The following is a 27,304-nucleotide window of genomic DNA, read 5'->3' on the forward strand; positions in this document are numbered from 1 at the left end:
TCTATGCACTGCACCACACCAGTCAGGCTATTTTAACTATTTATGGCTGGATAGCTCAGTGGCATAAATAAAGTTGTACAACCATCACCACTGTCCATCATCAGAACATTTTTTATCTTCCTAAATTGAAACTTCATACCCATTAAACAGTAATTCCTCATTCCCCTCTCCTCTGGCCTCTGGCAGCCACCTGTGGAATTATACAGTATTTGCTCTTTTGTGACTGGCTTATTTCTCTTAGCATAATGTTTCAAGGTTCATTCATGTTGGTAGTGTGTATCAGAATTTCCTTTGTTTTTAAGATTGAATATTCCATTGTACATAGTAGCACATTTTGTTTATCCATTCACCTGTTGATGGATATTAGAGAGCTTTTGGATCTTGTGAATAGTGCTGCTGTGAACATGGGTATACAGGTATCTGAGATCCTGCTTTCAATTTCTTTGGACATATATATCCAGAGTAGAACTAATTGAATCAAATGGTAATTTCTTTTTCTTCTTCTTTTTTTTTTTTTTGAGGAACTCTTATATTGGTTTCCATAGCAGCTGCATCGTTTTACATTTCTGCTAGCAGTTTATAAGCATTTCAGTTTCTACACATCTTGGTCAACACTTAATTTTTGATAATAACCATTCTGATAAATGTGAAGTGGTATCTTGCAGTTTTAATTTGCATTTCCCTAATGATTAATGATGTTGAACATTTTTTCATAAGCATGTTGGCCATTTGTATATCTTCTTTGAGGAAATCTTTATTCAAATCCTTTGCCCATTTAAAAATTTTTTTGTCAAGTTATGTGTTCTTTATTTTGAATATTAACTCCTTATCAGATATATAATTTGTAGGTATTTTCTCCCATTCCATAGATTTACTTTTTACTCTTTTGGTTGTGCCCTGTGTGAGCAAAAGTTTAATTTTTATGTAGTCCAGTATAGTTTCTCTTTTGTTACTTGTGCTTTTGGTGTCATATTTGAAAAATCATTGTGAGATCCAATATCATGTACCTTTCTCCCTGTATTTTCTTTTCTTTTTCTTTTTTAATTTATTTATTTTAAAAAGATTTTATTTATTCATTTTAGAGATGGGAGGGAGAGAGAGCATGTATGAGAGAGAGAGAGAGAGAGAGAGAGAGAGAACGAGGGGAGGAGCAGGAAGCATCAGCTCCCATATGTGACCAGGCAAGATCAGGGTTTCGATCCGGCGACCTCAGCATTCCAGGTCAATGCTTTATCCACTGCCCCACCACAGGTCAGGCTCTCCTTGTATTTTCTTATAAGTGTTTTATATTTTCTTGTTTTAGCTCTTACATATAGGTCTTTTGTCCGTTTTGGGTAAATATTTGTATATGGTATAAGATAAGGGTCCAGCTTCAGTTTTACATGTTGATATCCGGTTTTTCCAGCACCATTTGTTGAAAAGACTGTACTTGCTTCATTGAATGGTCTTGGCATGCTTGTCAAATGTCATTTGACCACCAACCATTATTTGGCTTTCTTTGTTTTAGTAACCAATAAGAAAGAGAGAAAGGCTTTTCAAAATAGTATACTATGAGTTATGACTTTCTGTTGCTTTTATGATTTTATTATTTCATTTGTACTGAAGAGATGATCTATTTTGGTGGCATGCTAGTTAAGTCACATTAAGAAGGCAAGTTTGCCTAAACTATTCATTCAGTTACTTTACCCTGATATTAATTCTGTGATATCTTATACTTTTTGATCTAGAAAAATTATGAATGATTTCCAATTTTGTCTTGCTAGGAGGGATCGTCATATTTAGGACAGCAAATTAATTTCACAGTTATGAATTACAATTCTGAATTGTGTCTATACAATAACATGAATTTTTTATGTTTTTTTATATACTTAAAAATTTTTCAATTACTATTGACATTCAGTATTATTTTATGTTAGTTTCCATTTTTCTATTTCTTAATGCTTCTACTTCTATAAATCTCTGCTCAGAAAATAAAGTAGTAATTATCTTATTCATTGAATGTATTATATCAGTTAGGCTTTATGCATATTAGAGACTTAGTAAAGTAAATTTGCCAGTGATATTACCAGAGTATACGAATATGTTTACATTTTAAAATATCTGAAAAGTAGTAGTTCAGCCATTAAACTGTCTTTAGATTATATAAGATAGTACTGTAGAAAGATAGATTTGGAACAGGTAAGCAATTAAAAAGCCAAAAGCAAGCTGCCTCTTTTAATTTATGCTTTTTCTGAGGATTTTCTTTATATCATCAAAAAGGCCACTCAGGAAATAAGTGAACTGCTGCCACATGAACAACCTTTTTTTAAAATTTTTTATTTTTTATTTATTTTTTTACAGGGACAGAGAGAGAGTAAGAGAGAGTGATAGATAGGGACAGACAGACAGGAACGGAGAGAGATGAGAAGCATCAATTATCAGTTTTTCATTGCGACACCTTAGTTGTTCATTGATTGCTTTCTCATATGTGCCTTGACCGCAGGCCTTCAGCAGACTGAGTAACCCCTTGCTCAAGCCAGTGACCTTGGGTCCAAGCTGGTCAGCTTTTGCTCAAGCCAGATGAGCCCACGCTCAAATTGGTGACCTCAGGGTCTCAAACCTGGGTCCTCTGCATCCCAGTCCAATGCTCTATCCGCTGTACCACCGCCTGGTCAGGCCCTTTCTTTTTTTTAATTTTTATTAAATTTTAATTTATTGTGTTTACATTGATTCAAGTGTCCCATGGAATATAACATCCTCATCCCCAACCCCTGTGTCCCTTTTTATATGAACAACCTTCAATTAGGTCATATATATTCAGCAAAAAGTTTTTGATATATACACCATGTTCTTTCTTTGGTTCATTTCTGATTTGTGATTATAACTGTTTTCTTATTTTTCTGACTGAATGGAGATAAAAATTCTTTGTCCAAATGTTGTCAGCTACCCATAAAAAACTACTTTTCTGCAGTTTTATTGAAGTGAAAATTTATTGGTACATTCTGTGATTTTGAAGGCAAACTAGTTTAAAATAAGATGCTTTGGCATTTGGGACTTTATTTGTAAATTTTCTCTAATGAGTATTTGATTGATTATGTTCTGAGTGCTATCTCACTGACTTTTCATATATTTGTTTTCTTTTGGGCATCAGTTCCACAGAATATCTTCATGAACAGAATTTATTATCTACTAGTTCTATATAATATATGGAGAAATAGCAAAGTATTAAAAAGAAATCTACCTAGCCATCAGTTTCAGTAGCTTCCTCTGAATCAAAATAACTTATTTGCTCATTTTTAAAAGTGTAGTGAAATAAATGTTTGAAATTGAGCAAAAAAAAAATTCAGCACTTTCCCTGAATTAATTTTTTTATTATCAACATTTAGGCCTTTGTTTTGGTTAATGCTGTTTTTTTCATTGCTTGTGCCTTTTGAGTAATGTAGTTTACATTTTTGTACAAAAATGTTTTCTAATTAGTTAATAGAAAGTTAAAGTTTTTTGAAAGTTAGCAAATTTATTTTTAAATGCATATTTATTTCTTTTAATCAGATTATTTTAAAACAATTCATGTAAAATTTTAATTTTATGAGATAAGTTATCAAAAGAAGGAAGATACATAGAAAAAATATAGAAGCAGCCCTATTTTTCTCTTATCCAGTTTAAAACCTTGGTTAAGTATTGGTATTCCATTGATTATTATAGCTCTTACCTTTCTTATAAAGAAAATTGCTATTGCTTTTAGAATATTGATGCTTTCAATGTTCTACCCTTTTCTTTCTCTTACTATATGTTCAGTCTGATTTTCTCCTATCTCTAAAGTATCCAGATCAAAATCTTGGAACTCTGTTTTCCCCTTTTCTTCATTTTTATTTTTTCTTCTTTTCCAAGTGAGAGGAGGGAGATAGACTCCTTCATGCGCCCCTACCAGGATCCACCCTGCAACCCTCATCTTGGGCCGCTGCTTTGCCTATCTGGGGCCATGCTCACAACCGAGTTGTTTTTAGTGCCAAAGCAGAGGCTCCAGGAGCCATCCTCACTGCCTGGGGTGATGCCCTAGAACCAGTTGAGCCATGGCTGTGGGAGGGAAGAGAGAAACATAGAGAGAAGGGGAAAGAGGAGGGGTAGTGAAGGAAATGGTCGCTTCTCCTTTGTGCGCTGACTGGGAATCAAACCCAGGACATCTGCATGTTGGGTTGATGCTCTACCATTGAGCCAACTGGCCAGGGCCCATTTATATATATATATATAATTATAAATTTATCAGTTTTTTAGACTCTTTTCAGGTCTTCTGTTTTCTCCATCAGTCCCTCATTATCTTATAGCTGAACCATTATAGCAACCTCTTAAGGATTCTCCCTGAAAACACTTTATTTCCTTAAAGTACTTATATCATTGCCACTTCTACCATTGAAAAAGTCATGAGGCTTTAAGAAAAGATGCCTTAAGAAACTGGTTCTCTATTGCTTCTAGAATCAAGTCATTCAAGGATTACTGCAGTCTGACTTAAACTTACTTTTTCAAGTTGTCTGCCCCAGCCAAACTAGTTTGAATCTTTGAACATGCTTTGTGCTTTGTTCTTGTGGCATTTATTTTCTCACTGTGTTTTGTGTCCATCAAAATTACTTCAGCCTGACCTGTGGTAGCGCCATGAATAAAGGATTGACCTGTAATGCTAAGGTTGACTGTTTGAAACCCTGGACTTGTTGTGTCAAGGCACGTACAAGAAGCAATCAATGAATAACTACAGTGAAGCAACTATAAGTTGATACTTATTGTTTCCCACCTCCTCTCTCTGTAAAATCAATAAGTAAAAAAATTTTTTTTGTATTTTTCTGAAGTGAGAAGCAAGAAGCAGAGAGACAGACTACCACATGCGCCTGACCGGGATCCACCTGGCATGCCCACCAGGGGGCGATGCTCTGCCCATCTGGGGCGCTGCTCCATTGAAACCAGAGCCATATTTTTAGCACCTGAGGTAGAGGGCATGGAGCCATCTAAGTGCCCAGGCCAACTTTGCTCCAATGGAGCCTTGGCTGTGAGAGGGGAAGAGAGAGATAGAAAGGAGAGGGGGAAGGATGGAGAAGCAGATGGGTATTTCTCCTATGTGCCCTGGCCAGGAATCGAACCCAGGACTTCCACACGCTGGGCAGTCGCTCTACCACTGAGCCAACCAGCCAGGGCAATAAATAATATCTTAAAAAAGTATCATGAGCGCATAGTCAAGTTTAAAAAAAAATATTACTTTATCTTCAAAGAAGATACTTTATCTTCAAATTTTCCATGAAACCCCTGATTAACCCAACTGGATATAATCAGAACTATCTGTTGTATGGCACTATACAGTATCTGGCACCATAATTTTCTGTTTACATAGGTAGTTTCTCTGCTAGATTTTAGTCTCCTTGAGAGTTGAGACCACATCTTAGACTGTATCCAACACAGTCCTTAGTGTAATGCTTTGAGCATACTTGGAACTCAGTACATATTTAGTTAATATCTATTTTAATTTAGGTAGTTTTGATGTAGAAAAGACATAAGCAGTACAATAGATTGATATATGTACTCTCCGGTTCGGAACTGAATTTTAGTCAGTTTCCATTTGCAAAAGAACTTTTACTAAAATTTTAGGGCAAAATGAAAATCAGGGGAGTTGACATTCTTTTTAAATGCATGTGTTCTGGAAATTATACTGCTCACAAAAATTAGGGGTTATCTTAAAAATGAATGTGAAGCTATAAGATATTCCCTAATTTTTTTGAGCAGTGTATATTATAGGTTAAAATACAGTAGTAGATTAAAATGTGATATTGAAACTTAAGAGATATTTCCTTCTTAAATATTTTTCCCTTTAGTGGCGTCATGATTTTTTGCATGGATGGATAAAAGTACCTGTAACTCACGAAACACAGGAAGAGTGTCTTGGGATGGCAGTATTAGATATGATGAGAATAGCCAAAGAAAAGGACCAAACCCCACTGGACATTTATAGCTCTGTCAGGTAATTTTCTTATGTAAATCCACACACGTAAATGGGGACTGTTGGAGCTTTTTATTATTTATTTGTATTTAATGTGTTTGGTCATACATTTTTATTTTATAATTAAAAGTTGTATGGGTAACTTTTCCTTCTTGTGCACGACACATACTTTGTGAGATAAAAGAAACTTATTTTTTCTTCTAGTTTTATTGGAACATTGACATAAACACTATAAGTTTAAGGTATACAGCATAATAATTTGACTTACATATATCATGAAATGATTATCACAATAATTTAGTTAGCATCAATCATTTCATATAGCTAGAAAGAAAAAAGAGAAAAATATATTGTTTTCCTTGTGATAAGAACTCAGGATTACTGTCTTAACAACTTTCATGTAAACTATACAACAGCATAAACTGTTATCATCATATTATACATTGCTTTTGAGTAGTACTGTACTTACTTATAAGTAAAAGAAATTACTGAAGAGTTGGTGTACTACAGAAAATATCATGGATATTCAATAGTTATTTATTTAATTTCTTTTTTCTGAAATGGCTAGGTAAGGTCAGAGAACTGAAAAAGAGCACCCAGAGGCATAATTTCTGCTAGCATATCCTCACATTGTTGGTGTAAATAATTCTGATTCAAAATGTCTCTAATAGTGTCCATATTTCACTTGAATTAGTATCACCTGAGGTGCTGCTAAAATAAAAAATTCTTGGGCTCTAACCAAGAATTTGGATTTAGTAAACTTGAGGTAAAGTCTACAAATATGAGTTTTTTATAAGTGCTCCAGGAGGTTTTTAAAAAAATTTCAGCTTTATTGAGGTATAATTGACATATAAAATTATAAGATATTTAAAGTACTATATCATGATGATTTGATATTTGAATACATTTTGACAGATTCCCCTGTTTATTAAAATATCCATCACCCCATATATTTATCTTTTTTTGTTTGTTTCAGTGAGAATATTTCAGTTCTGTTCTCTTTAACAAATTTCAGTTACACAATACAGTGTTGTTAATTATAGTTGCCATGTTGTACATACATTAGATTCTCAGACCTTATTTCTCTTATACTGATTCAGCAGAATCTTATACAAGTGAAGCACAGTCCATATTGTCCAAATTATTCTTCTACACACTGAATTTTGACACTCATGCCAAATATAATATTTGAGATACTACTCCTGTAACCCAGCTTTTTAAAAAAATTTTTATGAATTTAATTGGGATGACCTTGGTTAATAAAATTTTATAGGTTTCAGGTGTGCAGTTCTTTAATATACATCATCTGTATATTGTATTATATATTCATCACCCAAAGTGTAGCCCAGCTTTAATGTCTGTAAAACTTCTACTCTTTTTAAAGGTTTATATTTAAATAAGGATATATATAAGAATGCTTTGATTTTTGGTTGTTTTTTTTTTTTGAAGTTTAAATATTTAGTTTGAAGACTAAATATGTGTGTTACCTATACCTATCAAATTTAAAGTTTGAAGATGTTACTCATCTGTTTAAAATTCCCTTTATTTCTTAAAATGCCTCTTTTAGTCATTGTCTTCAGTCGCTTCTTACCTGAGTGCCTTCAAAACAGTTTATCACAGTTTTCAGGGTATTAACTTCTTGCCTCTTTAGTTTTAAGTATTGTCTTGCTTTTAGATGCCCTTTAGGCCTTAACCTATGGCTGTGGGCCATAGTGTATGATTTTAGGACCTCACTGAGGAATCTAGAAGATTACAAAGCCCAAAGGAAAAAACAAAAACGTTTCTGATTTCCAGAAAAAAACAAGAACTACATGATTCCATACATTGGTGGAACATAAAAATGAGACTAAGAGACATGGACAAGAGTGTGGTGGTTACCAAGGGTGGGGGGGGAGGGAGGACATGGGAGGGAGGGAGGGAGAGAGTTAGGGGGAGGGGGAGGGGCACAGAGAACTAGATGGAGGGTGACGGAGGACAATCTGACTTTGGGCGAGGGGTTTGCAACATAATTTGATGACAAAATAACCTAGACATGTTTTCTTTGAATATATGTACCCTGATTTATTAATGTCATCCCATTACCATTAATAAAAATTTATAAAACAAAAAAAACAAACAAAAAAAACAAAACGTTTCTGATTTCACTAAGGCCTCGATCTTTATTAAAATGCCAGTGATACCTCTTAGGATATAAACTTATTTATTAATTTGTTTATTATTTTATTCACTTAACAGTATTTCTTGAATACCTGCTATATGCTAGATGGTACGAGAAGAGAGTCAGGGAGGAGTATCTTATATTATACCATTAAAAGAAACTGAAGGAATTGAAGGCAATACAGTTGAAGAACAGAGAAGCTCTGAGCCACTGAAGATAAATTTTATAAATGTGAAGCCATCTCTAGGCTTATGCTATGTTGGAACACTTGTACTTTAGAGGCCACGGTATTTCCAAAGTCTTGGTACAGTCTGTGGTTTCTTTGAGGTCAGGAATCACACCCTCTATTCTTTTCCCTATATTATTTATTATTTAGTTTAGTGTCCTAAACTCAATGAATGTTTAGTAATTGTATTTTTCTGTTTTTTTCTTAATCAGGATATAAATGCATTTGTAAAATTCTGCATTTATATTTCTTTGTTTTACTTTTATAATTGTACAAATCTTAAACTTTATTATAAAATCCCATAATATTTTAAAACATCTTTATTGAGATATAATTCACATACCATAAAGTTTACACATTTAAAATGTACAACTCAATATTTTTTATTATTGAGTTGTCTGGGCTCTCTCTGTGTATAATGGATACAAGTCTCCAAATACAAGTTATCCTGTATATGTTTTGCAGATATTTTTCTCATTCTATGGATTGTATTTTTCACTTTCTTGAAAGTATCATTTGCATCACAAGAGTTTAAATTTTTTTGTTTGTTTTGCTTTGTTTTTGTATTTTTCTGAAGTGAGAAGTGGTGGGGGAGGGGCAGACAGATTCCTGCATGCGCCTGACTGGGATCCACCCGCATGCCCACCAGGGGGCTATGCTCGGCCCATCTGGGGCGTAGCTCTGCTGCAACTGGAGCCATTCCAGCGCCTGAGGCAGAGGCCATGGAGCCATCCTCAGCACCCGGGCCAACCTTTTGTTCCAGTGGAGCCTTGGCTGCCCAAGAGGAAGAGAGGGACAGAGAGAAAGGAGAGTGGGAAGGGTGGATAAGCAGATGGGTGTTTCTCCTGTGTGCTCTGGCCGGAAATCGAACCCAGGACTTCCACATGCTGTGCCAAGGCTCTTCCGCTGAGACAACTGGCCAGGGCAAGAGTTTAAATTTTAAAGTAGTCTAATTTTCTATTTTTCTTTTGTCTCTTATACATGATAGTTTAATATTAGATAAATAATTTATGCCTATCCTAAAGCAAAAACATACCTGCCTGGCTTGCCTTCTTAATATAATTTAACTCACTGATCGTTTCTGAATTCTCATTTAGTGTTCATCTCTGAGAAATAATCAAAGAACTCGACTCAGTGTTTAAACATTCAGGATTGATGGGAGAACAGGTGAATGACTAGTTTGGGGTATAATTAAATAAGCTACTTTGTTCCCAGAAATATCCAGTAGAGTACGGATCTCTTATTAGTGTAACTAAATACATATCCTTTCCCAGAAGTAAAAAAAAAAATACCTTCAGGATGCATCTGTGTCTGAGCCTGTTCATTAGGTGTGTCTATGTCTGTGAGCTCATGCTTCTGTGTGTATTCACACCCGCATATATGGATGCATCTGTGTCTGAGCCTGTTCATTAGGTGTGTCTATGTCTGTGAGTTCATGCTTCTGTGTGTATTCACACCCGCATGTATGTATTTGTGCTTGTATATGTATTAGATACTAACTAACTCTTTGTGTGCCATTTCCTAATTAAATATTTTGGCTTAGCTGTTGAAATACAGAAAGGGAAAGAAACAAATAAGATTTTTATTTTCATTCTTCATCTGCTCTTTAAATCTTACATTTGCTAAAGGGTAGGAATAAGAGAACTGAAGAATGGAGAGTTTAGAGGAGACTATTGAATTTGCAAATACTAAGCCAAGGCCAAGGACACTTATATAGCAGCTGAGCTGCATACTTCATATCACTAAGACTCCCTTTCTAAACAACTAAGTAAATACTAAAATTTCCAGTGGCCTACTTCAATTGTAATAATAAGATGATTTCATTTTACAGTACAAAATATAATATAATTTCTAAGGCAAAGCTCAATTTCAGAGCCTTTGAGAGCCTTAATTTTAGGATTCTTTAAAAAAACTCAATATAAGAGAAGCATCTGAAAAATGTTTTATGCTTATTTTAGTGTTTCTCACAAGTCTGGTTCTGAGCATGACACTGCAGTGTATTCATCATATTCAAGAACCACACACTACTGTGGAATTCCCAAAGGTGTATGTCTAGTCCTTGATTCTACGAATCAAAGTGGAAAGCTTTGTTGTATGATGTTATCTTAAACTCCTCTTTTTAATCTTCAAATTAGTTTTCCAGAGCCTTATTAAATCAAGTAGTTATTGGTGTTTATGTGAATTGCATTCCAAACTTAGTATGGCTTCTGGTAACTAATTTTTTTTTGACAGAAGTAGATAAAGAGGGCATGGGTATTTGCATTTTTAATCTTTTCAATGTTTATTCCAAACTTACTGAGACTCTCCTATGCACTATCTAGACTTTTATATATTTGTTTACTTACAAATATATAATTGCTATGAAAAGGAACAGAATGTGACTTTTGTGGTCTGGAAAATGAGTAGAATTTAATGGGTGGAGACAGGTGAGTGATGGAAAGACCTTGTAGCAGAAGGGAACATAGGAAGCTCTGAAGAGAGTCACTCAGAGCTCAGAGTTAGTAAGAGATAAGACAGGAGCTTGACCATGTAGAACCTTAGAGTCATGTTGTCAAGATTAAGAGCACTAAGAAAACATGCAAGGCTTTTAGCAAGGGTGAAATGATTTGTGTTTTTAAAAGATTCCCCATGAATCTGCTGTAGAAAACAAATCAGAGGAATGTAAGAATAAATGTAAATGAGGGTCAATCAGAGAGTAAAGCGTTGCAGTAGTTCCTCCAGTAGATGCAGTTGAATGGGTTAGTAATGAGAAAAATGGGCAGAAAAGAGAGCTATACAAACGGTAAAATCAAGGGAATGTGGTGATGGATTGAATAATGGGGATTGAGGGAGAAGGTGGCGTAAAATGTAAAAGGTGATTCCTGGGTTTCTGGGACTTTTAGAAGTAGGTGAATTATAGTGGTGCTTACTCAGATAGGGAATGTTGTAAGAGGATCTTGGGAGGATGTTAGGGAGACTCATGAGTTTGGTTTGACACATTGTTTCAGGGGCTTTTCGGCCATCCAAATTAAGTGGGTATTTTGACTTGACTATGGAAGATAAGGGTCTGGAGTTTAGAGATCAGGGCTACAGATAGAAATAGTGAGTGATTTGCATATAGAGTATCTAAAAGAAAGAATAGTGTATAAATAAGAATAAAGTCCATGATTTTTTTTAAGTAAGAGGAGGGGAGATAATGAGTTAGACTCCCACATGTGCCCCTACTGGGATCCACTCATGTCTGGAGCTGATGCTTGAATCAACTGAGTAGCCTCAGGACCCAGGGCCGATGCAAGAACCAATCAAGCCACTGGCTGTGGGAGGAGGAGAAGAAGAGAAGGGGGAGAGGGAGGGAGAGGGAAGCAAATGGTTGCTTCCCCTGTGTGCCCTGACCCAAAATTGAACATGGGACATCCATACATGGAGCCAACATTCTACCCACTGAGCAACCCAGCCATGATTATTAACTCTTGAGGAACATCAACATTTTATCACCAGGTAAAGGGGAATGAACCTGTGAAGAAGGTTGAGAAGGAGCAGTCGAAGAGATGGGAATAAATCAAAGAAGCTAAGGGGAGAGAGTTTCGAGGGGAGAATGATCAACAACAGTGTTGGATGCTGCTGAAAAATCACACAAACACAAAAATTTGAGGTTTTAGCAACATGGAAGTTTTTCTTTATTTTAGCAAGAGCAGTTTCTGTGGGATTATGGAGCAGAAGCCAAATTGGAGTGAGTTGAGGAGTGAATGGAAGGCAAGAAAATGGAAATGGCTGCTTAAACTCTCAAAAAGAGGCCAGGTAGGCTATAGCTGGAGAGGATGTGGGAAAAAGAGGTTTTATATTTAGGATGGGAAGAACGTTAGTACATATTTTTTAAACGTGTGGATAGAAGAGAAATAATATGTAGAATAAAAGTCCCCAGAAAGTAAATGTATATTAGAGGAAGGTAGGGTTTAGGAAGTACCTGTTAGATAAAGAAGATGTGGCACATATACACTATGGAATACTACTCAGCCATAAGAAATGATGACATCAGATCATTTACAGCAAAATGGTGGGATCTTGATAACATTATACCGAGTGAAATAAGTAAATCAGAAAAAAACAAGAACTACATGATTCCATACATTGGTGGAACATAAAAACGAGACTAAGAGACATGGACAAGAGTGTGATGGTTACCAGGGGTGGGGGGAGGGAGGACGCAGGAGGGAAGGAGGGGGAGAGTTAGGGGGAGGGGGAGGGGCACAGAGAAAACTAGACAGAGGATGACGGAGGACAATCTGACTCTGGGCGAGGGGTTTGCAACATAATTTAATGACAAGATAACCTAGACATGTTTTCTTTGAATATATGTACCCTGAATTATTGTCATCCCATTAACATTAATAAAAATTTATTAAAAAAAAAAGGGAAGTACCTGTTAAAGAAATGGCTTTAACTAGTAGGTTTATATCTTATTTATTGTAATAGGTGGAAAGGAGAGAATGAGTGCAGATGTATATAGGTTTGCCTGCAGGCTATAGAAGGAACTCTGCTTAGAGAAGTTATTATTTACTTATTCATTATTATTTTTTTATATATAGAAGGAAATGAAGTCATCAGCTGAAAGTGAGAAGGCATATAGCTGAGGTTTGAGGGAGGAGCTTTGAGGAAATTGGAGAAGGTATGGCATGGTTGTGGGGTTTAGGAACATTAGTCGGAAAGAGAAACGTCAAAAAAGTGATGATTGTGATGAAAGTCTATTTAAAATTGGTGATTATGAATTTACAGTGCAACACATCTGCCTTGTCAAATGAGTTTCTCCAACAGTATGGTTATTAGAGTACAAAACTGAGAGTCCCTCCAGGGACTTACAGTAGAGTGGTGGGGAAAGGAGTAAGAAGTGGTATGCCGGTAAATGTTTACCTGTTCTTTAGAGAAGTGGAGGGGAAAGATCTGGTTTGTTTGTAATGTCTGCTGATACTCCCTTTATGGCCAATCTCAGGGTATACACCTGATATCACTGAATACAGAATTGGGAAGAGATGAGCAGTAGCAAATACTTTCCACCACTCTTATATGATAGACACTCATAACTTCAAAAGCATAGGTAGGACTAAAATATAAAATAAAAATTTTAATGTAAAAGAATTTGAAAGTTATATGTTTTGAGTACTTATTATCTGTATCAGATATTTGAGCAGGAGGGAAATAAGTTATCTACTTTTTTTAGGATATTTTATATGGAAATGGAAGTACGAAAGTCAGAACATTTCTAAATGACATTATTTTGACTGCAGCTGGCCTAAGAAAACAATGTATACAAAAGTATGTTTGTATAATGAACAACAATAACATTAAACAAAATGTAACAAGTTCTAGAATTCAGATATGTATTTGTGTATGACTTCATAGGATACATTTACAACACAGTGCCAAAAAAATGATATATAAGATAATCAGAGGAAACAAAATTTTAAAGATTCCATTAGTAACTAGACTGACTTCATTTGCATTAGGGAAAGAACAGTAATGTCTCCTATTCTAAAACATTTATGATAACTTAGAATTTATATATATATATATGTTCATATCAAATGAAAGGTTTTATATTGTGTGAGTGGTGACTATGTCATCTTTCTTCACTTATGTGCTTACAGTACCTACTTCATGGAGAAAGGTGGTAATTTCTCTTTTAATTTTGTTTTAGATTTATATTCCAATTTGTTTTGTTTTGCTGTTTGTACTCTTTAGCTACAAGACATTCTTACCAAAATGTATTCGAGCAAAGATCCAAGACTATCATATTTTGACAAGAAAGCGAATAAGGTACAGATTTCGCAGATTTATTGAGCAATTCAGCCATTGCAAAGCCACTGCCAGAAATTTGAAACTTAAGTATCTTATAAATCTGGAAACTCTTCAGTCTGCCTTCTACACAGAGCAATTTGAAGTAAAAGAACCTGGAAGAGGTCCTTCAGGTGAGGAGATTTTTGCAACCATTATAATAACTGGAAACGCTGGAATTCAGTGGTCAAGAGGGAAACATAAAGAAAGTGAGACACTGACAGAACAGGTAATTTTTAATAATATGTTCTCATTCTTTGTTAATTTAAGTAGAATGGCAATAAAAGCAAAGTAATTTTAGTCATTTGAAGCATGGTGTTGTATTTTTCATCTCCCATTGATAGAAGTGTAAATTTTTAATGGTGTGAAGCCATCAAGGTCATATCTATAGTTCTTTTCTGATTGTTTTTAAATATTTTTATTCTTTATGACAAACTAATAATGGTTTTTTATTAGTTTCAGAAAAGGCACACAAATGATTTTTAAGGTTGTTTTTCCTCCTTTTACCTTTAATTTTTTATTTTACTATTGATAGGAGGCACAATCATAAAATTTAATATCCTAGAAAAGATTAATTTTAATTGATTTTGTGATGTCCTCTTAAATAGTTTGTTTTAGGATTGCATTATAAGTTTTAAGTTTGTTAATATCTGTATTCTTAGATTGTTATTAGAGATACAAAAAATTTTTAATCTTCATTCTGTGGTAAACAAAATTTTTAATTTTCTGGTATTGGTTGCTATCAGTGTTGATTGGATTGAAAGGGTTACTAGAGCACACCTAAGAATCTGGCACTTTTTAATGCTGTCATTTTTAAGTAAAAGCAAGATATAGTATAGTCTAGGGTTAGAATATTGGAGGAAAGTATCCCATTTAATACTTATCTATTGCTGTTAATACTGTTTTATATTAAAGAATTTGTTATGAATGTTATCTCCTTCATAAGTTTTGTTTTAAAATGTGTCCATAGATTCTACCTGTTTTAATTTCAAATACTCTTAATTATAGGATTTACAGTTATATTGTGATTTTCCTGATATTATTGATGTCAGTATTAAGCAGGCAAACCAAGAAGGCTCAAATGAGAGCAGAATTGTAACTATTCATAAACAAGATGGTAAAAATCTGGTAAGTTTGCTTTATGACTAAATAATGGTTATGTTATATATTATTTAGAAGTATTTCTTCTCAATACCTGTTATCTCATAGAAATTTTTTATAGTTTTAAATATAGCTCTAAACATAAATATCAGCTTAGTCAGCTTTTATTTTTCATCTAGTTTTTTGTATCACTGCCAAGACTATCTTCCCAAGACTATCTTCCCCCATGACCCCTTCCCAACATCCCCGTTCCCCTGGGAACCACTTCACTTTTATCTATGTCTATCAGTCTCAGTTTATATCCTACCTGTGTGTGAAATCAAAAAGTTCTTATTTTTTTTTGATTTACCTATTTCACTTAGTATAATGTTCTCAAGGTCCATCCATGTTATCATAAATGGCACTATGTCATCATTTCTTATGACTGGTAGTATTCCATTTTATATATGTACCACATCATTTTTATCCAATACTCTTATCGAGGGACACTTTTTTCCACATCTTGGTCACTGTGAATAATGCTGGGATGAATATGGTGGTGCGTATGTCTTTACTTACCAATGTTTTCTAGTTTGGGGGGTAATTACCTAGTGGAGGGATCACTGGGTCATATAGTAATTCTATTCCTAATTTTTTTAAGAACCACCATACTTTCTTCCATAATGGTTATACTGATTTGCATTCCCACCAGCAGTGAATGAGGGTTCTTTTTTCTCCAACACTTCTTATTACCTGTCTTGTTGATAATAGCTAATCTAACAGGTGTGACATGGTATCTCATTGTAGTTTTGATTTGCATTTCTTGATTAGCTAATGAAGCTGAGCCTCTTTTCATATATCTGTTGGCCATTTGTATGTACTCTTAGAAGAACTGTCTGTTCAGGTCCTCTCCCCATTTTTTAATTGGATTGTTTGCTTGTTTGTTGCTGAAATTTGTGAGTTCTTTATATATTTTGGATATTAACTCCTTATCTGAGCTGTTGTTTCCAAATATCATCTCCCCATTAGTTGGCTGCCTGTTTGTTTTGTTGTCAGTTTCTTTTGCTGTGAGAAGCTTTTTTAGTTTGATAAAGTCCCATTCATTTATTTTTGCCTTTACTTCTCTTGCCTTTGAGGTCAAATTCATGAATTGTACTCTACAGCCAAGGTCCATAAGCTTAGTACCTATGTTTTCGTCTATGTAATTTATTGTTTCAGTTCTTATATTTAGATCTTTGATCTATTCTATTTTGAATTAATTTTTGTGCAGAGGGACAAACTGTAGTGAAGTTTCATTCTTTTGCAAGTGGCTTCCCAATTTTCCCAGTACCATTTATTGAAGAGGCATTCTTTTCTCCATTGTGTGTTTTTGACTTCTTTGTTGAAGAGGATTTGTCCATATATATATGGTTTTATATCTGGGCTTTACATTCTGTTCCGTTGGTCTGTATGTCCGTTTTTCTGCCAAAACCGTGCTGTTTTGATTATTGAGGCTCTATAATGTAATTTGGAGTCAGGTAGTGTGATACCCTTGCCTTCATTCTTTTTTCTCAGTATTGCTTTGGCTGTTCGGGGTTTTTATGGTTTCATACAAATGTGGTAATTTATTGTTCTTTTTCTTTAAAAAGTGACATTGGGATTTTGGTGGGGTTTGCATTAAATTTGTATATTGTTTTGGGTAATATGGCTATTCGAAGTATGTTGATTGTTCTAATACATAAACATGAAGTATTTTTCCATTCTATTGTGTTCTTTTCAATTTTGTCAATAATGTTCTGTAGTTTTCAGTATATAGGTCCTTCTCATCCTTTAAGTTTATTCCTAGGTATTTTACTTTTCTTTGTTCAATTGTAAAAGGAATTTTTATTTTTAGTTCATTTTCTGAAGTTTTATTGTTGGCATGTAGGGAAACAATAGACTTTTATATATACTATACTGATTTTGTATCCTGTGACTTGACTGTATTGATTTATTGTTTCTAATAGTTTTTTGGTGGAGTTTTTGGGGTTTTCTATATATATTGATAGTATCATGTGCAAAAAGTAATATCTTTACTGCCTCTTTCCCGATGTAGATGTCTTTTATTTCTTTCTCTTGCCTGATTGCTCTGGCTAAAACTTCCAGTACTATGTTTTGCATAAGAGTGGAGAGAGTGGGCAGCCTTGTTTTGTTCCTGATTTTAGAGGAAAGCTTTCATTTTGTCACCAATTAGTATGATATTAGCTGATAGTTTGTCATATATGGCCATTATTATGTTGAGGTACTTTCTTCAATACCTATTTTATTGAGTGTTTTAAACATAAAGCGATGTATCTTATCAAATGCTTTTTCTGCATCTATTGATAGGTACATATGATTTTTGTTCTTTGTTTTGTTGATGTGGTATAGTACATTGATCAATTTCCATATGTTGAACCATCCTTGTGTTCCTGGAATGAATCCCATTTGTTCCTGATGTATTATTTTTTTAATGTGTTTTTGTATTTGATTTGCTAGTATTTTGTTTAGGATTTTTGCATCTGCATTTATTAGAGATATTGGTCTGTAGTTTTCTTTTTCTGTTTTGTTCTTGCCATATTTTGGTATGAGAGTTATGTTGACTTCATAAAATGTGTTAGGGAGTATTGCTGCTGCTTCTATTTTTGGGAAGATTTTGAGAAGGATAAATACCAGATCTTTGAATGTTTGGTAGACCTCACTAGTGCAGCCTTCTGGTCCTGGATTTTGTTTATTGGAGGTTTTTGATAGTTGTTTCTGTTTCCTCTTTGTTTATAGGTCTGTTTACATTTTCGACTTCTTCGTGACTCAATCTAGGAAGATTGTATAGTTTTAGGAATTTATCCATTTCCTCTAGGTTGTTGAATTTGGTGGCATATAGTCTTTCATAAAATTCTTCTATGATCCTTTGTAGATATATTTATTATGTTTATGGTAATTTTTCCTCTTTCATTTCATATTTTGTTTATATGAGTTCTTTTTTCCTTAGTGAGTCTAGCCAGTGGTTTGTCAATTTTATTGATTTTTCAAAGAACTAGCCTTTTCTGTATTAATTTTTTCTATAATTATTTTGTTCTCTATTTCATTTAGTTCCGGTCTTATTTTTACTATTTCTTTTCTTCTGCTGACTTGGTATTACCTTTGTTCTTTTTCTATTTCTTTAAGATGTGATGTTAAGCTGTTTACTTGGGATCTCTCTTATTTCTTGATATAAGCCTGTAATGATATAAACTTCCCTCTCATTATAGCTTTTGCTTTATCTCACAAATTTTGATATGTTGTGTTTTCATTTTCATTTGTATATATCTCTTGATCTCCGCTTTTATGCCTTCTTTGACCCAGTTATTTTTTTAGAAGTATGTTGTTAAATTTCTACATTTTTGTGGGTTTCTTTACTTTCTTTTTGCAGTTGAATTCTAATTTCCAAGGCTTATGGTCAGAAAATATGCTTGGTATAATTTCAGTTTTCCTGAATTTGTTGATGTTAGTATTATGGCCCATCATATGGTCTATCTATCCTTGAGAATGTTCCATGCACACTGGACAAACATGTATAATCTGACTTTTTAGAATGAAATCTTCTGTAAATGTTTTGGTTCAGTGTGTTGTTTAAGGCCAGTACTTATTTATTGATTTTCTGTTTGTATGATCTATTTGAAGCAATCAATGGTGTGTTGAAATGTCCAAGTATGATTGTGTTTTTGTCTGCATCTGTTTTTAGATCAGTTAGTAGATATCTCATATATTTTGGTGCTCCCTGGTTTGGGGTATATATATTAAAAAGTGTTATGTCTTCTTGATATAATGTCCCCTTTATCTTTATGAAATGTCTATCTTTGTCTCTGGTTACCTTTGTTGTCTTGAATTCAATGTTGTCAGATATAAGTATGGCCACACCTGCTTTTCTTTGGATAGTATTTGCTTGGAGAATCGTTTTCCAAGCTTTCATTTTGGGTCTACTCAAAGTCTTTGTGGCTTAGATGTGACTCTTGAAGGCAGCATATGATTGGGTTTTTTTTTTTTTATCCAATCGCTACTCTGTGCCTCTTTATTGGTGAATTCAATCCATTTACATTTAGGATAATTATTGACACTTGAGGATTTCCTATAGCCATTTTATGTTTTGTTTTCTTGGTAGCTCTGTGTCCTGTTTGGTTCTCTTCTGTTTCTGTTAGTTGGTTTTGTGTTGTGGTATTCCATACTTCTTTCCCCTGTTTCTTCTTTTTTATTGCTGTGTATTTCAGTAGTGGCTTTTTATTGGGTGGTTAAAATTAGGTTATTAAGAGAAAAATGTTCCTATGTATAAGAGTCATTTATCTTAGAATTTCTGCACTCCATCTTCCTTTTCTACTGCAGATCTTTGTCCTCTCCCTTTTATGTTATTGTTGTCACAAATTATCCTTGTGTTTATTGTGACCTTGTTGGAGCTTTTACTTGGAGTTTTGGTTTGTTTTGTTTTTTGTGTCTGGTCAAATAATGCCCTTGAGTATTTCCTGCAGTGGGGTTTTTCTGGTGATAAATTCCGTCAGCTTCTGTATGTCTGCAAAAGTTTTAATTTCTCCTTCATATTTGAAGGATAACTTTGATGGGTATAGTATTCTTGGCTGGTAATTCCTCTCTTTCAGTACTTGGAATGTTTGGGGTGATTTTTGACATTTTTATTATGATGGGCCTTGGAGTAGGTCTCTCTAGGTTGAGGTAACTCAGTGTTCTGTTTACTTCTTGGATTTGAGGCTTTATCTCTTTCCATAGGCTTGGGAAATTCTCATCAATATTTATTTGTTTGAATAGGCTCTCCAGCCCCTTCTCCCTCTTCTCTTCTTATGATATACCCATTGTTCTTTTTTTTCCCCTTTGGTGACAGAGACGGACAGATAGGGGCAGACAGACAGGAAAGGAGAGAGATGAGAAGCATCAGTTCTTCATTGCAGGACCTGAGTTGTTCATTGATTGCTTTCTCATATGTGCCTTGATCCAGGGGCTACAGCAGACCGAGTGACCCCTTGTTCAAACCAGCAGCCTTGGGTTCAAGCTGGTGAGCCAGCGACCTCGGGGTTTCGAACCTGGTTCCTCTGTGTCCCAGTCCGATGATCTGTGCAACTGTGCAACTGCCTTGTCAGGCTTCATTATTCTTATATTGCTCTTTCTGATTGAGTCAGACAATTCTTGTAGAGCTCTCAGTTTTTTAAATTTGTGAATATGTCTCCTTTTGCTTGTCTCTGATGTCAGTGATTATTTTCTCTATCTGGTGTGTTCTATTAGCTGAACTTACGACCTCAGTCTTCAGTTCACTTATTGGTTCTTCATCTCGGATTTTAAAGTTTCCATCTCCTTGGTGAAGTATTCGTTTAGTCATTAATTTGTTTCCTGAGGTCATTAAGTTGCGTACTGGTGTTTTCTCACATCTCTGAGTATTTTCAGAACTTCAGTTTTGAATTATTTTTAATTTAACTCCAAGGTTTCCATGTGATTGAGATTTTTTAAAAAATATTTCTCATCTTTTTACTGAAATACGTCTCTGTCTTGTGTAGCCATGATATTTGATTTCTTCTTCTTTGATGGCATTTGAGAGTGGTAATGTTAACAATTCTAATGCCTGACCAGGCAGTGGCACAGTGGATAGAGCTTTGGACTGGGATATGGAGCACCCAGGTTTGAAACCCCAAGGTTACTGGCTTGAGCTCGGGCTAATTCGGCTTGAGCGTGGGATCATAGACATGACCCCATGATTGCTGACTTGAGTCCAAAAGTCGCTGGCTTGAAGTGCAAGGTCACTGTCTTGGGCAAAGGGTCACTTGCTCTGCTGTAGCCCCCAGTTAAGGCAAATATGAGAAAGCAATCACTGAACAACTAAGGAGCTGTAACGAAGAATTGATGCTTCTCATCTCTCTCTCTTCCTGACTGTTTGTCCCTGTTTCTGTCAAAAAAAAAAGAACCCTAACAAAAAAAAATTTTTTAAATGAAAAGTTCAAAACAATAAAAAATATAAACATTTAAAAAATTATGATATGACAACCACAGAAAAAATTATCAGAAATGAACAAACAAAATAAAAAACCAAGCAGCCATAAGAAATTACATTTAAAAATATAAAAATTAAAGATAATGAAATTCAGAAGAGAAAAAGAGAAAAAAGAATAAGAAGGAAAAAAAGAAAAAAGAAATTTCAGTTTTGAGAGTCTTCTTCCAGTAGGTTCACTATGTTACAAGTTTTTACACTGTGAAGTTCGTAGGCTGTCCTGCACTGCTTATGTTGCTGTCTCAATGATGTAAGCAGGGCCGCAATCACGGTCATGGGTTGGGCGTGTTGTGAGGGCTTTATGTCTTTCTGACTTTCCAGCTCTAGCAATGGTGATCTCAGACTTCCCAGTGCTCTTCCCCATGTCTCAACAGACCGGGGGACCAGAATAGAGTACCTCTGTTCTTCAACGGAGAGGGTAGCTCTGGAGAGCTACCTTTGGGGTTTGTCTCTGCCACACTTTGTACCATGAGGTGAGGGAGGAGGGACCTGGGTGGCTGAAGCCACACTTTGGTTTTTTCTCTCTCTGCTGAGTGTGGTGTGCAGGTAGAGCTTGAGAACACTGGCCCTGACCCCGTGCTCTGGCTGCTTTGGTTTATCTCCTGGAAGAAGAAGACCCAGTCATTCCAGGTTCCCCTCTCCATACCCCTCAGACAAAATCCAGACAGCCTGAGATTCCCTCCTCCCCAAAGTCTAGTAGAGAAAATAAAAACAAAAAACCAGTCATTTCAGGTTTGTCTCCTCTCCAGATCCCACAGGGAATGCATTTTATCTTCTGCCCTCCTTTTCAACCTGTCCCACCTTTAGTTCATTTGGTGTGTGGATCTTTCAAGCACGCCAGTGAGCCCACTGGGGTTTCTTTGCTGCATTATAGTTCAAATTGTTGAAATTTCAAGGGGAGAGATCAGGAGTATCTTTCATGCCGCCATTACTCTGACATCATCTTTTAACTCATTTTTATGATTTAGCAAAGCACCAGTTACTTTTACTTCCAATCTGGGTTGTGCAAGTTCTGTCTATAGTTCTTATTCCTGACTGTAGTCTTTTTTAACCAATAGAGAGAATTGTATAATACCAGTCACACTAATTACAGGAGAGAAAGAAACCAAAACAGTATTACTGGGAATTTATATAACAAAATACAGTGTGTCCATAAAGACATGGTGCACTTTGACCAGTCACAGGAAAGCAACAAAAGACGATAGAAATGTGAAATCTGCACCAAATAAAAGGAAAACTCTCCAAGTTTCTGTAGGATGATGTGGCAGCATGTGCATTAGCACAGATGATAACGTAACACCATGTATACAGCGGAGCAGCCCATGGCCATGCCAGTCGAGATGTGGATGGTACAGAGGAAAGTTCAGTGTGTTCTGTGCCTCGCTAAATTCGAATCCGTGACCAAAGTGCAACGTGAATATCGGCATGTTTATAATGAAGCGCCACCATATAGGAATAACATTACTCAGTGGGATAAGCAGTTGAAGGAAACTGGCAGTTTGATGGAGAAACCCGGTACTGGTAGGCCATCAGTCAGTGATGAGTCTGTAGAGGCTATACGGGATATCTACCTAAGGAGCCCTAAAAAATCTGTGCATGAGCCCACATCGAACTGCACTGAATAAGTATGAAACTGGGAGAGTTTTTCTTATATTTGGTGCAGATTTCACATTTCTATCGTCTTTTGTTGCTTTCCTGTGACCTGTCAAAAGTGTACCATGACTTTACAGACACACTGTATAAACCAGTCCCAGCTCAGCCCTACTAAGCTGTAAGACATGATTGATTCTAAAAGATTTAACCCTTTCTCTTTCCTTAGTTTCTGAAATCCTATTTATTTTAGTTGAAAAGAAAGGAATGAATTCCTTTATACTCTGCTCTTAAGTATCATATATCTGGCTTTATCTTATTTTAACTTAGGTATTTATTAATTTCTTGGCTTAAATGTTATATTAATGTTATTTTTTTATTTAACTTAAATATCTGTATATACCTCTTTGGCCATTTCTTGTTTAAATTACCAAAATTATAACTTGTAAGTCATTTTAGTTAGCATGCTTTGCTCTTAGATTAAAAATATGATTAAGGCCATGGCTGGTTGGCTCAGTGGTAGAATGTCAGCCCTGCATGTGGAAGTCCCAGGTTTGATTCCTGGCCAGGGCACATAGGAGAAGTGCCCATCTGCTTCTCCTCCTCTTCCTCTCTATCTCTCTTTTCCCCTCCCGCAGCCAAGGCTCCATTGGAGCAAAGATGGCCCGGGTGCTGAGGATGGTTCCATGGCCTCTGCCTCAGGTGCTAGAATGGCTCTGGCAGCAATGGAGCTATGCCCCAGATGGGCAGAGCATCACCCCCTGGTGGGCATGCCTGGTGGATCTCAGTTGGGTGCATGCAGGAGTCTGACTGCCTCCCAGCTTCTAACTTTGAGGGAGGGGGGCATATATATATACATATATATATATTAACCACATATATATATATATATATATGGTTAACCATATATATAAAGTCTACCGGAAAGTTCTGTCCGTTTCTATCACAACAATTTTCGACATGTAAGTACATGTTTATTTGGCGCATGTGTGCCTCTCTATTTTTATCACTTAATGTATACATACTGACGTAGCAAATTAAAACAAAATTGATTCACGTTAGTTTTATATGTGAAGCGATAGTGTACCCATGGCTACTGATAAAGTTCATTTATGCCACTGTATTGTATACGAATTTCAACAAGGAAGAAATGCTAGAGAAGCATGTAGAAATTTATTGAAAGTGTTTGGTGAAGGTACAGTTTCTGATAGGACATGCAGAAGATGGTTCGAAAAATTCAAAACAGGTGATTTCGACCTTTCTGATAAGCCACGTTCAGGGTGACCATCTTTGATCGATGACGATGGTGTTAAGACCATGTTGGAACAAGATCCTTTTCTGACAACATCAGAGATGGCAGAAAGGCTTAATTCAGCTCAGCAAACCATTTCTGACCATATTCAGAAGATAGGATTGGTGTGGAAATATATTATTTAATAAAGTTTATTGACGGTAAGAAAAATTTGTATTTTGTTTTATTCCAAAAACGGACAGAACTTTCCGGTAGTCCTTATATATATGGTTAATAGTGTGCACTTTCTCCCTGCCAGACTATGAGTTTCTTGAAGGTAAGGGTAATATTTTTGTGTGTGTGTTTTCTTTGTGTGTGTGTGTGTGTGTGTGTGTGTGTTTTCATTCCCTGCACCTTGCACTGTGCTCTAGGGCCTAGTTTAGAGAAAGCTTGACAAGTATTTCATGGAAATTATCTTCCTGTCTCTCTTTATTTCTCTTAAGTTGGATTCTTGGTTTTCTGAATCTCATATTTGCCTTGTTTTTCTAAGCACATCCTTCAAAGCCTTTTGGTATTTTTATGGGATTGTGACAAATTAGGAAATTAATTCAGGGAAGATTTTTACATTTTTAAGATGTTAAGTTTTCCTATTCAAGAACGTATTATATTTTCTGTATAGTCAAGTAAAAAATTGTCTCACAGGAATGTTTTGAAGTTTTTCTAAAAATGATTGTTTTTTTTATTAAGTTTATACTTTTATAAAACCTAATTGACTATTTTTTATGTGTAAAAGAGATTGATTTCTGCATCTTGCTTTCTTAATAAGTGATCTTACTGTTGTAGTAATTTTATACTTTTTTCTTGGGTTTCCTAAGTATATAATCACATAATCTCCAAATAGAGATATTTCAACTTCTTGTTCCAATTTCTGTATTTGTTTTTGCTTTCTGTGGCTTCATTATGTTAGTATAATACAATACAGTACACTATTACATAGTGTATTTGTATTTACTTTCTTATCTTATTCCTGATTTTAGGAGAAGTTACTTCAGTGTTTTCCCATTAAATAAGATGCTGTATTTTAGACTGATTATGTGTTTCCATAAGTATGTATGGTACAATCATAGCATAGTTATACATGATTTTAGTTTATTCTATATACATTTTAGTTTATAACATAATATGTAAAAATAAATGGTCATTATTTCTAATTAATACTTTTCTATCAGATTAGGTAGATTTCTAATTGAAATAACTGGCACATTTGTCTAAAAGGGGTACTGGAAAATATAGTGAAATTATGGATGTAGCATGAACTATAACTGGAAAGGCATGATAAGCCCATATTCAAGAGGGTCTTAAATATTAGACAGAAGAATTGTACTTCAAATGGGACCATAAAAGACATTTGAACAATTCGGAAGAAAATTAATCTAGTAGAGTTAATCTAATAACATAGAGCAAGAGGGTTTTCAATATGTGCCATGCAGTTGACTTTTTAAATGATACTTATTTCTTTTTTCTTTTCTTTTTTTGTTTTTTGCTTAGGAAATTGAACTTAGTTCATTAAGAGAGGCATTGTCTTTTGTTTCATTAATTGATGGATATTATAGATTAACTGCAGATGCACATCATTACCTCTGTAAAGAAGTAGCACCTCCAATGGTGCTTGAAAATATACAAAGCAACTGTCATGGCCCAATTTCGTGAGTAATAGAGACTTTAGAAGTACATTTTATAAAAAGTAAATGAGTTATTTACAAAGAATGTTTTACACAACTGATATATATATATATATCAGCTTAGGAGTTTAGGAAAAAAAATCTTAACTGAAGTTTTTTGTAATAAAAGTTTTACAATTAGATGAAATAATAATTAGAATTATTTAGGATATAATTTATCACCTGTATCCCAGTCTGCAATATTTCTAACCTGTAAAGTTTGATATTTAGTTGCCTAGGTAATGTGATAAGATAGTGATAAGTGAAATAGAGATGATTTCTGCTTTCATGTAGATTATATTTTGACTTTTCTTTCAAGATGTACAGTTTCTATAAACATCAAATTTTATTTATTTTGATTTTGATTTTTTCCTTTTTATTGAATTTATTGGATATCTATACTATATATGTATATCAAATTTTAAAAATCAGTACTCTTTGTTACTTGCCATGGATTTTCTCCTAGACTTTGGTATTATATTAAATATTAAAATAATGCACATATATTTTTATATTAGAAATTGATATGGTAAAAGAGACATACTGTTTTATGATATATTGTTTTTATAGTTAAATGAAGTTTTATGAGAGTGATTATGGTTTTTAAAATACTAAATTTGTAATCAGAAGGCAGAAAATTCAAATGAATGAGTTGTTCTTTATGATTTTGTGTGTCCTGTAATACCTTTTATTTGTTTTTAAAGCAATATAATTGCCCCTTGAGTTAGTTTGAACTTTTAATAATTTTCTATGTAAGGTCATTGATAAACTTACAAAGTAGAGGAGATTTCTAAAATTTCTGAGTTTTAGGTTTAACTTTTCATCTTTATTTGATAGCTTGCTATATTATCATTCATATTATTTCTTTACCTTTAGAATGGATTTTGCCATAAGTAAACTGAAGAAAGCAGGTAATCAGACTGGACTTTATGTACTTCGATGCAGTCCTAAAGAGTTTAATAAATATTTTTTGACTTTTGCTGTCGAGGTTAGTATGTCACATTAATTAATAATAACATCTCTTTTTAGACTATATAATTTCCCCTTTGTGTTTATTTACCTTATGCCCTTTTGAATTACTGCTCTGAATATAACCAGCATAATAATGTTTAATTTACCTGAGGAATTCTGTGTATGTAATAAAGAAGATATAATTCCTAGCATTTATATAAAAGTATAAAATGATTTATAATGTTTTTCTATCTTTTTATGTGAATTTATTTTATTTTTTGATGTTTAGGTGTCACAAGTGTGTCAAATTACATCAAGTTTCTTAGAGTCTCTTTTTCAGAAAAGTGGAAATCTTTACCAAAATATATAGAACAAGATAAATCGGAAGCAAACTTTCCTTTTACTAGTAATGGTTAAAAGATTAAAGTGACATAGGGCAGTAACAATGCAATAAGAAATATTGCGCTTTTAACTAGTGGTTTTTCAATATAAAGAATAATGATCTACAGTGTATATTTTAAGCATAAAGCTACAATGAAACCTCACTGTTAATACAGATTATTTTGG

At 34.5% G+C, this 27,304-nt stretch overlaps 1 protein-coding gene across 4 annotated transcripts in view; it reads left to right on the forward strand.

The window, feature by feature from the left end:
- JAK2 (Janus kinase 2) overlaps positions 1–27,304 on the forward strand; it is a 137,593-nt gene that overhangs the window by 66,975 nt on the left and 43,314 nt on the right. For all 4 annotated transcript variants that reach the window (XM_066257197.1, XM_066257196.1, XM_066257198.1 and 1 more), the window contains 5 exons: positions 5,832–5,977; positions 14,056–14,377; positions 15,157–15,276; positions 25,614–25,771; positions 26,663–26,774. In XM_066257197.1, coding sequence (XP_066113294.1) covers positions 5,832–5,977; positions 14,056–14,377; positions 15,157–15,276; positions 25,614–25,771; positions 26,663–26,774 — 858 coding nt within the window. The remainder of the gene's footprint in view (positions 1–5,831; positions 5,978–14,055; positions 14,378–15,156; positions 15,277–25,613; positions 25,772–26,662; positions 26,775–27,304) is intronic.

This window comes from Saccopteryx bilineata, chromosome 2 (assembly GCF_036850765.1).
Source record: "Saccopteryx bilineata isolate mSacBil1 chromosome 2, mSacBil1_pri_phased_curated, whole genome shotgun sequence".
Classification (NCBI taxonomy): Eukaryota; Metazoa; Chordata; class Mammalia; order Chiroptera; family Emballonuridae; genus Saccopteryx; species Saccopteryx bilineata.